At 41.2% G+C, this 13,605-nt stretch overlaps 1 protein-coding gene across 1 annotated transcript; it reads right to left on the reverse strand.

Annotated features, from left to right (window-relative positions):
• Window positions 1–9,525: 9,525 nt before the first annotated feature.
• Window positions 9,526–12,982, reverse strand: LOC119533480 (inactive ribonuclease-like protein 10). The gene is made up of 2 exons (XM_037835515.1): window positions 12,901–12,982; window positions 9,526–11,194 (listed from the first exon to the last, which is right to left on the reverse strand). The coding sequence occupies exon 2, from the start codon at window positions 11,187–11,189 to the stop codon at window positions 10,548–10,550; it is 642 nt and encodes a 213-aa protein (XP_037691443.1). The 5' UTR covers window positions 11,190–11,194; window positions 12,901–12,982; the 3' UTR covers window positions 9,526–10,547.
• Window positions 12,983–13,605: the final 623 nt, after the last annotated feature.

The raw sequence follows: 13,605 nt of genomic DNA on the forward strand, positions 1-13,605 counted from the left end.
CTGCCAACCATGTCTTCTCTTGAACTTTTTAGATCATAATCACTACATTCCTAGAATGTGACCTCTCTTACCATTGACTGCACTCCTGCCTTCCACTTACTTCTACGAGCTGAGAGGATAGGCAAGGGGCCCATGGAGAAAGTGAAAAGGAGGAGCCCCATCCATGCAATGAATTAGTATCACCTTCACCTTGCACAGGTTAAGACCCACCCAGGAGGGCACATCATCATCCATCAATCAGTGGCAAGAGAGGACACTGATTAGAAGCACCCAATGATATTGCAGAGTAATGGTCTCAAAAGGCCTTAGAGGAGACAAGCTCAGCCACTCCCCCACCCCTGCAATATGTGGTGGAGTGACCACAGTGGATACCTGCAATGGGGGACTCACAGGGTAAGAAACATGTGTTGCTACCTCTGGCACCCTCAGTGCTATAGACCAGGAACATGGACAGGTGAACTCTTCCCATGCATGAAGGTGAAGCCCAAGGGTTAGTAGTGACCATTGGTAGCCAGAGTCCCAAATTCATCCTGTTTCTGGATGTGTTTGAGTTGCCCAAAATCAGTATGCCAGCAGCATTCTGGTGGCCAACTCCATGATCCCACACACAAATATACCACACTGGCCAGCAGGAGTGATCTACTCACCCAGCTACCCTCTGGAAATGAGGGGCCCTGAGATACCACCAAGGGTACAAATCTCAGAACTTTTGTGGGGAATTTGGTTGACTCCATGCATGGGGGTTAAGGGGTACCCCAAAAGAAAGAAGTAGGACCCAGGTTCACATAAGTTCCAATTGAAACTCAGGTACCCCACCCACATTGCACTGCTGGCCCCAGCACATCCCAGACACCAGAGAAGGATTTCCTCTGAGGAAAGGACTCCAAAGTATAGGGAATCAATTAGAGGTTGAGTCTCTGGCCCAGGGTCTAAGGACTATACTGGCCCCAAGTTTATAAATTTTGTGGCCACCCAAAGGGTGGAATTTAAGGAGTTCTATAAGACTTCCCCCACTATATCCTACCAATATGCCTAAATCCCCTACTGATGGTACTGCACCTTTGCGTACTGTGCTGTTTCCTGAAGGTCCCTGTCAAAATGCTTATATGCAACCTTGTGGGCAGTGAACCCAGCAACATCACCACCAAGTGCAGCTACCTTTCATTGAGCCCTACTAGGGCCCATTTCATCTCATATAATCCACAGTCTACACAACAACCCTAGAAAGTAGGCACTGTCATCATCTCATCTTACAGATAAGGAGCCTAAGCCCAAGGTCGCTGTGATTTTTTTTTTTTTTTTTTTTTTTACTTTTTATTTTGAAATAAATTCAAACTTACAGGACAGTTGCAAAAATAATACAAACCCCATATACAGAACTCCAACCTACCCCAACCCCCTCCACTGATACCCAGATCTACCAACTTTAATATTTTTCACTTCACCATTTCTTTCTTTCTTTCCCTGCCTCCCTCTCTCCCTATCATCCATCATCTATTACTCTGTCTTCTGAACATATGAGAGCAAGTTGCACACATCCTTGAATAAATAATATAATTCACATATACATTTCCTATGAACAAGAATATTCATTTATGTAATCTCATTAAGTGTAGTTAAGAAATTCAAGAAATTTAACATTGATATAAAGCTTACAATCTATATTCCATTTTTTTCTTATGTCCCAATTCTGTCCTTTTGAGCCTTTTCTCCTCTATTCTTAGATCTCATCCAGGATCATCTATGGCATTTAATTGTCATTATCTATTTAGACTTTTTTTTCAATTGTGGAAACATATGTACAGCATAAATCTTCCCATTCCAACCCCTCCCAATCATTCATTTAGTGGGATCAATCACATTCACAGTGTTGCAATGCCATAAACTTTCCACCATCCATTAATAGAAATTTCACTTCACCCCAAACAGAAACCCTATACTCATTTCTTAACTCCCCATTGCCCCTTCCCCTACTTCTCATAACCCACACTCTACTTTTCATCTGTATGATCATATTCTCTGATATTTTCTTTGTGTTTGCCATGGGGCTTAAATTTAACATCCTAAATTTATAGCAATCTTGTTTTCTTTGATACCAACTGAACTTCAAAAGGACACATAAGCTATGTTCCTATACTCCTCCATTCCCCCATCTTTATGTAGTTCTTGTCAAAAATTATATAATTACACATTTTATGTATTTTAGATCCTGTAGGAAGTAAATAGTTGAATTACAAATCAAAAATACAGTAATATTGGGATTTATATTTACCAGGTGATCTTTACTGGTAATCCTTATTTCTTCATGTGGTTTTAGCCAATTGTTCAGTGTCCCTTCCTTTCAGCCTGCACAATTCCCTTTAGCATTTCTTACAGAACTGATCTGCTGGTGATGAAGTCCCTCAGCTTTTGATTCTCTGGGAAAGTTTTCATCTCATCTCAATTTAACCTCCAGGTGTTTGTGAATTTTCTAAATCTCTGATGGTTATTGACTTCTAGTTGTATTCCACTGTGGTCAGAGAATGTGCTTTTACTAATTTCAATTTTTTTTGAAAAAAAAAAGGTCTATTCTGGAGAAAGTTCTGTGATCACTAGGGAAGAATGTGTATCCTGGTGATTTGGGGTGTAATGTACTACATATGTCCGTTAAATACAATTCATTTATCAGATTGTTTAGGTTATCAATTTCCTTATTGGTCTTCTGTCTGGTTGATCTATCTATAGGAGAGAGTGATATGTTGAAGTCTCCTACGATCATTGTAGAACCATCCAGTGCTTCCTTTAGTTTTGCCAGTGTTTCTCTCATGTAATTTGTGACCCCATGATTGGGTGCATAAACATTTATGATTGTTATTTCTTCTTGTTGAATTGCCCCTTTTATTAATATGTAGTGGCCTTCTTTGACTCTCATAACATCCTTGCATTTAAAGTCTATTTTATCTGAGATTAATATTGCTCCTCCTGCTTTATTTTGGCTGTAGCTTGCATGAAATATTTTTTCCATCCTTTCACTTTCAATTTCTTTGTGTCCCTGTGTCTATGATGAGTCTCTTGTAAGCAGCATATTGATGGTTCATATTTTTTGATCCATTCTGCCAATCTATAACTTTTAATTGGGGAGCTTAATCTATTTACATTCAATGTTATTACTGTGAAGGCATTTCTTGAATCAGCCATCCTATCCTTTGGTTTATGTTTGTCAGATATATTTTTTCCCTCTCTCTCTTACTGTCCTTTAATGAACCAATATTGAGTCTCTTTAGTACTGAACGTTTCTCCATATCTCTCTCTCCTTTTCTTTTTTCCTCTGTTAGTAGTGCTCCCTTTAGTATCTGATGTAGGGCAGGTCTTTTATTAGCAAAATCTCTCAGCATTTGTTTGTCTGTGAAAAATTTAAGTTCTCCCTCAAATTTTAAGGAGAGCTTTGCTGGATAAAATATTCTTGGTTGGAAATTTTTCTCTCTCAGAATTTTAAATCTGTCATGCCACTGCCTTCTCACATCCATGGTGGCTGCTGAGTAGTCACTACTTAGTCTTATGTTGTTTCCTTTGTATGTGGTGAGTTGCTTTTCTCTTTCTGCTTTCAGAAATTGCTCCTTCTCTTCTGTATTTGAGAGTCTGATCAGAATATGTCTTGGGGTGGGTTTATTTTGATTTATTCTATTTGGAGTTGGCAAGGCATTTATGCTTTGTGTATTTATATTGTGTAGAAGGTTTGGGAAGTTTTCCCCAACAATTTCTTTGAGTACTCTTTCTAGACCTTTACTCTACTCTTCCCTTTCTGGGACACCAATGAATCTTATATTTGGATGTTTTATTTTATCTCTCATATCCCTGTGGTTCATTTTGATTTTTTCAATTTTTTCCCCATTCTTTCTTTTGTTCTTTCATTTTCCATTCTGTGGTCCTCGAGGTCACTGAGTCATTGTTCAGCTTCCACTAGTCTTGTACTGTGAGTATCCAGAATCTTCTTAATTTAGTCAACAGTTTCTTTTATTTCCATAAAATCATCAATTTTTTATTTTCTCTTACAATTTCTTCTTTGGCTCTTCTGGGGTCTTCTTCATGTCCTTTATACCCTGTGCCATCCTCTTCTTCATGTGCTTCATATCCTGTGCCATGTTCTCACTGTTTGTCTTTAGTTCTTTGATTAATTGCTCCAAGTACTGTGTCTCCGCTGACCTCCTGATTTGGGTGTTTGGGTTTGTGTTATCAATATCATCTGGCTTTTTCATATACTTCAAAATTTTCTGTTGTTTTTGGCCTTTTAGTATTTGCTTTACTTGATAGGGTTCTTTTAGGATATGCAGAATTATTCAATAGTTAATCTCTAATTTTTTAGATCTACAGATTGATGGCATACACTTTCTCTTAGTAACCAGCAGATGGCATCTGTGAGTCAGCTATTCCCCTCAAGTCAGTTCTCCCCAACTTTGTCCTTGTGGTGTGTGGGGGTGTGATTCTTGTGAGGTCTAATTGGTGCACCAAGTTTGGGTGTGTTGTTGGTGTTGTCTGCCCTGAATGTGTTGTGTGTTACTGAGTGGTTAGGGAGGGAGGGCAGCTTTAATAATCAAACCTCCTAGGTTTTCCTGGAGATTTAATGCTGTCGCAAGAGTCTAAACCTTCATTTCAGTCTCACCACAGGTTATCTCTGCCAACGACTCACAAGTCTTTGGTATTGGCATATGGTCCCTGGGATTTCTGAGTGGGTCCCTCTTCCAAGCCATAACCTTCTAGGGCCTCTGCTGAGGGAAGGCTGTGCTATGTCACAAGTGTGCACTATCCTTCAAGGGAAGCTCTGGGCTGCTGGGCTATGTAGGGGCATTCCCAGTCTGCTGTAAGAGTGGCTGAATGGGGCATGTTAATTTCCCCCTTTTTGCACAGCTCCACCTTCCCAGCTCTGGGACAATTAGCCGTGGGTACGTAAAAGGCTATTGTCTGCACCCTATATTGTGGCATGTGCATGTGTTGCTGGAAACATTTCCTGTCACACTGGGTTTCTTGGCATGGCTTTGGCCCGTGGCACCTGGGCTGGGTAGAAGCATTCCCAGCCAGCCAGGAAGACGGCTGCAAGGGGCATGGTTTTTTTCCACTTTTGGCTCACTTCTGCCTTCCTTGCTCCATGACAATTAGCAGTGGGTGTGCAAAAGGCTATGTTCCACACCAGATATTGAGGACTTCTTATAGCCCATTCCTGCCATGCTTCACTGTGCAGTTCTCACTGTCATATCTGCAGCTGCTTTTGGGTTTTTTAAAAAAGAACTAGTCCACCTCCAAACACCAACCCATGGTTTTCCCACACCACAGCATGGCTGCCAGATATTCAGCAAGCTTGCTCACTCATTTCAGAACACAGACTCCTGGTTTCACCAAGTGCATGGTCCCTGTGGATTTAGCAGACCTTGTCCAGCTTGTGCATCACTGGAACTTGTGTTCTGGGTCACTTTCTGGCTTTTAACTAGTATTTTTCACAGTAGTGTGTTTTTTGCCCTGACTCTCCTAGCTGCCATCTTAGGTTTTCGGGTCACATTGCATTTAAGTGGCAGACTTGTGATTTGATCCCATGTCTTTCTGATCCCCAAGAACTAGTTCTTTTCTCCAACAGCATTTGGCCTTATATTTACTGTATTTTTAAAGCTCCCCAAAGTGATTCTAATGAGCATCCAAGATTGAGAACACTTGTATAGAGTGTTCTGAAGACAATAGTTGATTGCCTTGCAATAGTAGAGGAGTCATTCTTCAGCCTTGGTTCCTTCATGCCAGCCGCTTTTAATATGTCCAATGCTGCATTATGCAACAGGCAGAGTAAGGATGCAAAACAGGGGTCTGAGGGAGAGAGAGAACACTACCGAGAGTGTGAGTGAGAATGAAAGAGAGATTGAGTTTGGAAAATCTGATATTTCATATTTTAAAAGGATTAATGTAGTCATCATGGTAAATATCCAAATTTTGTTGAACATTATTACACATACATTATGGTTTACCGGTTTGTTTTGTTTTCATTTTGAATTCCTTGTTGGGGAGAGTCCATAATCATCCAGACTGTCAGGCCCCTAAAGTCTTATTCTGGCCCTGTATTCATGTCCTGAGAGAATGTCCAGGGGCCAAGAGATGTGTCCAATCTCTCCCTCTCTCACTTTTATATTTCCCCATGGTAGCTAATACACATGTGTTCATCACAATAAATGCTGTTTGACTCACACAAAGACAAAGGATCCAGAATCCAGGCCCCAGTCCTATTTAGGGAGTTGAATCCTACCCTTCTAAGACACAAATGAGAAAACTGAATGGTGCCTCAAATTGGGAAGCACCAAATGGAGGGAAGGGCAGGAGGCCTCTCTTGGTCTCTCTGAGCCTGTTACTCCTCATCTGTAAAATGGATCTAATATAATACCACCTCCTGATAGGGACTCAATAAAACCAAATACGTGACAGCATCTAGTAGAATTCCTGATACAAAATGATAGTTTCCTTCCTGCCTGTCTTGGAAAGAAAGGAATTCACATTGAGTCCTCTGAAATAGAAATTGAGCTACTTGGTACTTTTTATTTGACTGTGTGAAATTTGAACAGAATCAGAAATCTTCCTCCTCCTCTCAAATGATCCCATGAGACACTGAAGTTATTATAACTTTCTGGGGCTGTATTAGGTAAACACTGTTCAAGATATATGTTGATGAAGACTACAGGAGAAACACATAACATGGTTCCTTCCACCAAGATATTTATAGCCTGACTAGGGTCATATATTTAATACTTAAATTAATTAAGGGCTAGTAAATGATATATATAGCCCAATACAATCCCTTTCCTGAAATGTTTGGGCCCAATGCATTTTGGAGTTCTGAGTTCTTTAGATTTTAAAAAGTAATATTGTGTGTATGTATGTATGTAAGTATGTATGTATGTATGTATCTACCATATATTGCTTAAAAACTCAGGAAGAGTCTGTCTGTGAAAGTACTCATAATTGAGCACATGAGAGCATAAATAAAGATAATAAATAGCATGTTATCAATTCAGTAAGACTTGGTATCTAAGTAAGTTTGGGAGCCACTTTGAAATAAATATTTCAGTTTTCAGATTTCCGGGAATTTAGAAACTGAGCATAAAGAATTGTGGGTCTGTTATTTAAGGGCTAAAGCATATATATTGGAAGTGCAAAAAGGGAGCTACATTGTAGCTGAAAGAGTTGGGGAAAGCTCCATGAAAGAGAAAGAATTAGGATGTAAATGAGTTAGTTAGGTGAGTTGCCCCCATTGTCACCGTGTTATAGCTCTCACAGCAGCTGGGTTTTTCTGTTCGAGTCACGAGGTGCCCCCAGAGTATTTTGTAAATTATTTTCCTGGGTTGTCCCCACAGTCAGATAAAAGCCTGACCAATGAAATTTGTCCAAATTGGAAATTGGAAGAGGGAGATGGGCATGCTCATTGCACAGTGTGGAAGCCCTTAGGGAGAGAAGCTGATGGGAGCAAATGAAAGGATGTAGCCTCATGTGAAAATGAAAGAATATAGGCTTCAATTCCTTGCTAATTATAGTCTCTTAATAATTCACTCCATACAATAGATTCTTTGACTTTTGGTTAAGACAAAGTCACACTTGAAGCTCTTTCACATGCCACTCTCAATCCTAATACCCTTAGTTAACCTACCAGACAAAGTCCTAACCTAGCTGATTTTCTCTGACTCCTAGTCTTCTTTCCTCCCATCCTACTTCTCCTTTTCCCCTTGCCTTAGACAATCCATTGGCTGTTTCCTTTGAGAGGAATTCCTCTCAGGAAAAGTAGGAATCTGCCATGGCCAAGGCCCCACCTCCCCCCATTTCTCCACCCTACTTCTGAAGGATTAGGACACCTTGCGGATGCAGATATACTTTCTTTTTAACATCATTAATCCTAAGAGGTCATTGCCAAGAGAGGTGAGTCAGAGGTGCAAAGGGAAATGTTGAGTCAGGAAAGTATGGAATAAAACTGAAAGCAACACTTTCAATGGTTGCCTGCTTGCAAAAACAGGAAGGGTGAAGGAAAGTGAAGAATACATAAATGAGGAAAAAGGAAAGTGTGCCAGTTGGATATATTATGTCCTCTAAAGAGCCATGTTCTCTAATGCAATCTTGTGGGGTCAGATTTATTAGAATGTTGATTAGGGTGTGGCCTCTTGACTGAATGGAGATTTGACCCTGCCCATTCAGGGTAGGTCTTGATTAGTTCACTGGACTACTTTAAGAGAGCTCCAGGCCCAGATGCTTGCTGACGCTGACACTTGGAAATGTTTGGAGATTTGGACAGAAGGACATTGGAGATGCCCCAGAGAAGCCAAGAGAGGACCCCCAGTGCTTAGAGAGAAATGCCCTTGGAGAACAAGCAAGGATGCAGAGCAGGTGAGAGGGACTTTTGGAGGGACTGAGATGTGGACAAAAGGATGTTTGGAGATGCTAAGCTAAGAGAAACCCTGAGACATTTTGGAGAATGCCATTTTTGGAACACAACCTGGGAACAAAGGAACAGCTGTCACCAGCCACATGCCTTCCCAGCTGACAGAGGTGTTCTGGACACCGTTGGTCATTCTTCAGTGAAGGTATCTTCTTGTTCATGCCTTAGTTTGGACACTTTTATGGCCTTAAGACTGTAAATTTGTAACCAAATAAACCCCCTCGATAAAAGCCAATCCATTTCTGGCATTTTGCATAATGGCAGCCTTAGCAAACCAGAACAGAAAGTAAAAGCCAGGTCAGAGTAAGCCAAATCTTGTCTTCCTTTCACTCTCTCATTTATGCGTGCCCCTAATTCTTGGGTCTGTCACTGTCTAGGAGGATGAAGTAGAGAAGAATTCTAAGGGAAGCAAATCTCAAAGTCATACAGGGACTCCTTTCAGCCATTTTCTCACACTCTTCCCTGCCTGCAGCATGTCTCACTACACTCCTTCTTGATAGATTTGAATTCAGAGGAAATATGCTGGTCAACCACTTGTATCCTCTATTCATTCGACTCCATAGCTTCTCCCCTCCTTGAGTAGATGCATTCCCTTCTCTGCAGAAATTGTTCTTTTGACAGCTTCTTTGTTCCTTGGAGCCCTAGCAAACATCAAAGAGGAAGAGATTCTACTAAAAACATGACTCCCTTTGATCCCATTCACCCCACATCTATTGAGCACATAAAATGAGCACTATTTTGGGTTCTGGAACTAATTTGGAAAAACAATGCTCTCCTTCCTCACTCTCCTGACTCACCTTCCCTCCAACCCCCTATGCCAGAACTCTTTGAATATAGGATCAGCTCTTGCCTACCTAGGATAGAATAATTGATTGATGTTGATTGAATTAATTTCTACAAATATCTAGGCAAAGTGAAGGGAGGGCCCAACAAGAAAAAGAAAAGGATATCAGAGGAAAGAGGGAAAAAAGAAACAAAGGAATAAAGAGAGACAGGCATTAGAAGACGGGAGGAAAGAGAAAGGGCAGAGAATAAAGGAGCCAAAGGCACACAAAGGACAGAGTTGAGAGGGCAGGGGAAGAGCACGGGGGAAGAAAGGAGGAGGATACAGCAGATAAGGCTACAAGAGGACAAGGGGAGGGGAGAGAATAAAGACTTATAATGTATTAATGTAAAACTATGGCTAGGATTCAGGCTAGATGCTCAGAGAACATCATTTAATGAAGTGCTGTAGACAATATAGAAATGACAAGGGATAGAGAGGAGAAAGCTGGTAATTAAAAACAGGAACAACAAAATACTTAAACCATCTTTGAAGCAAGGGAGAACTAGTAAGTACCTGGATCTAGTAGCTTTGGGGAGAAACAAGAGAAGACCACTGGCCCTCCTAGGAATGAGCTGGTGGCCTCACTTGCAGATAATGAATAAATGTTTTATGTCTGAAAGAAGAGTGTGTTTTTACTAGAGGCAGGAGGTGTTCACTGGGTCAAGAAGAGAAAAGTGCTGTCCTTGCCCCAGCACATATTCTATCTTAGTCTGTACCACCACAGCACCTTAACAGCAAATCCCCAAACCTATATTTTTCCAGGCTCAGAAAGAAAAATCTGATATACATTGTTCCCCAGTTGCAGCCACAGACAGAATCACTTTAATTGCATCCACAGCAGAGATGTGCAAACCCAGGGGGGCTTTGTGATTGCCCTAAAGGCTCTGAGTGGGGTACAGGGGAAGGACATGGCTAAAGGAGGCATTCAATTCTTTCAGTTCACATCCAAAGGCAAACTCAGACCAGGGAACAGACTGATGACCAGGACCTTGGCAGGGACCAAGAATAGCTCTTTGCTATCTCTTTTCAGTGCAAGGACCTAGAGAAACAGAGAACCTAGAGACACTGAACATCAGAACCCTATTCTGACACCTTTAATCCCAGGGACAAAACTCAAGTTGGTTGACTTCTAGGACAAAGAAGGATTCTGTTTTTAGGGGACAGTGGTAAAGAATCGGCCAGCCCCACTTTCTAGGACCATCTCTGCAGTATACCTAAGAGGAGGAGGAGCAAGGTGGGTAAGAGAAAGTAGAAAAGGAAGAGGGGAAAGAGGGTGTTTTTTCTTCACTGTTAAGGGGTTAGCTGGAGCTTCATGTCATTACAGGTCATGACAACGAACTTCTCCAAAATGAATGTTAGGTAGTTGCAGTGAGGAGTGACCTGGCCTGGTCTGGACAACTTGCAGAACGTCAAGTCAAAAGGGCGGGAGCTTTTGTGACATTTGCCTCCCTTGAGCTCACAGACAAAACCAGGACTGTCACAGACACCTCTGACTGTGTCCAGTTCCTCATGGATGAACGTGTACTGGGCTATGCAGGTGAGGTTGTGCTCCTTCATCTTGCGTGCCATCATGACATTGCATTCCCTGGAGGCCAGGTCAAACCTTTGGTCATCTTTTTTGTTCTGAAGGAAAGCCTCAGCTCTGAGCATCTTGCTCCCAACCTCATCTATATCGGGGATGGTTTCTTCTGGCCAGTCAAGTTGAGCCACTCCTTTGCTGCTGAGCACCAGGGTGTCTGTGGTTCGGGTGCCTGCTCCCTCCTCGGTGGCTTCAGCCTTGTCCTGGGAGTCACTGGACCAAAACTCATTCAGTGGCTGATCACTAACCTCCAGGACTGCTGCAGCCATGCGAAGCCCCAGGCCCAGGCCCATCCCCAGGCCCAGCAGAAGCAGCAGCATCACAAAAAAGATCTGCACTAGAGTCAGCTTCATTTTTCCTGGAGGGGAGGAGGAAGATGGAAGGAGATGACTTTGAAATGAAAATAAGCTCCAATAAAGAAGTTAATCTTCCCTGACCCTCACAGTGTATTCCTGGGGGTGGGGGTGGAGGTGGGGGGGTTGGCTTCTCCCTTCACCTGTGCCACTGCCATTGTGAAAGAGATCCTTTCTCTTTCTTTTCCCATTATTCTTGTCCCTCACACCACAGTCTTTCTTGCTGCACAATCAGGAATAGATCTTACAGAGCAGGAAGATGACCAGCGGGAGCATTTCTGAAATTCAGACCGGGAAAGTTGACACCAATTCACTCTTAAAAGAAATTGGTCCAGAAAACAAGCAAGAAGAGTGTCACCGTTTCCTTGAAAGAAATTCTTGTAGAAAGACATGTTCTCCATAAAGGACTAGAATTACCATAAAAGACTCTCTCTATTTCTACCCCAAATTTCCTTTGGTCATTCCAGTACCTATTACTCTCCTTGCTACTCACACTCCTCCGCCAGATATAAAAAAGAATAGGAAAAAGAGTCAAAGTGTGTTCTTACTCCTATACTGAGGCTGGGGAAAATTTTACATCTTGGGCTATTGCTAGAGCTACATCTTTTTTTGTTTTTGTTGTTCTTTGTTTATTTCTTTACTAGAGAAGTTGTGGGTTTACAGAAAAATCAAGCATAAAGTATAGGATTCCCATATGCCTCCCTATTGTTAACACCCTGAATTGGTGTGGAAAATGTGTTACAATTGATGAAAGCACATTTTTATAAATGTACTATTACTATAGTCCATGTTTTAGCTTAGAGTCACTGTTTGTATAATGCAGTTCCATGGATTTTTCTTTTTAATTTTTATTTGGCTACCATATATACAACTAACACTTCCCCTTTTAATCATAATCAGATATATATTTCAGTGCCATTAATTATGTTCACAATATTGTGCTACCATCACCACCATCTAATACCAAATAATTTCCATCATTCCAAATAGGGCCCTGTATATTTTAAGACTTAACATCCCATTCATGCCAAATCCCTTTATTACTAAACTTCTCTTAATTCCCAGGTACTCCATGCCTATTAGTTTTTACTCTTAGGAAAAAAATGGAATGAGAATGAAACAACAAAAAAATAACAAGCAATTGACCTGCTGCAGTTCCCTGCTAAAAAATAACCCAACAAGGGTTGAGGGAAGGAGCATGTATCTTTGTCCTGCTAGGACAGCCCTTCCCTACCAGAAAAGAAGAAATTGCCATAAAGAACATTATTGAGATAATTGATAAAATTAGAATAGAGTCTGCAGATTAAATAAAAGCACTATATCAATGTTTAATATACTGAATTTGAAAATTGTCTGCTGGTTGTTTGAGAATAACTTTAACCTTAGGAAATGCACCCTGTAGCATTAAGGAGTAAAGGAGCATGATGCAGGCAACCTTCTCCCATATGGTTCAGTAAATAAATTACATGTATGTGTACAGGTGTATTTAAAGAGAAAAGTGGAGAAAAATATTAAAACAAATGTAAGGAAAAGTTTTTTAAAACACTATATGTGGATAAAGGGTATTCAGGAGTTCCTTGTATTCCTTTTGCAGTTTTTCTGAAAAGTTGAAAATACTTCAAAAAATTTTTTTAAGAAAAAGAAAAAACAATAAAGAGAGAGAAACCTTCCCAAGATGCTCCCTGGGGCTCCCGTCTCCACTGTGACTTACCTACACACCTAAGTACCTTCAAGGATTCTTGTTTCTTCTCCTTCCCCAAGTTCTTCCCTCCCAGGGTTTCTTTCTGTCCAAGCAGTACCCGGGAGGCTGGTCTGCAGCAAAATGGATCATCTCCATGTGGTCTCTGTGCTCTTAAACACAGACTGACTTCCTAAGCCCACCTCCCTCCCACTCCCCACACCCAGCACTGAATAAACACACTCTGCCAATTCTCCTCTCTACTCCCACAAGCACTTTGAAAAAAAGGCTATTTGGGCATTGAGGCAGATCCAGACATCCAAGACAGGAAATGTTCCCAGCCTGGGAAACTGCAGACAGTTTTGTTTTGTCAATAAATGGTTCCACTTCTTAGCTACACCCACTCTCCTGTGGTTTACAGCAGTCTAACCTTGTCCATAAATTTCAGACCTACTCATTTCCTTACATCCTCCACATGTACTTCATTTAACCCTTTCCTGTCATTTCTAGAATATCAAGATCTTTTGTCTTTATTTGGATAATCTCTCCAACATCTGAGAGAGATATCATGCTTTTCACATCTTAGAGCTATATCATGACATCATTTGAAGATTTGGGGTATTTGAGTCAATCATGAATTTTCACATACCTTTACCTAAGAAGCCTATCCTAACTCTCCACTCTCTACTCCCTCTCTCCATCCCCCAGCCAATAACCACATCCTCATAAGAATCTCTA

The sequence above is a fragment of the Choloepus didactylus genome, chromosome 4 (genome assembly GCF_015220235.1).
Source record: "Choloepus didactylus isolate mChoDid1 chromosome 4, mChoDid1.pri, whole genome shotgun sequence".
Lineage (NCBI taxonomy): Eukaryota > Metazoa > Chordata > Mammalia > Pilosa > Megalonychidae > Choloepus > Choloepus didactylus.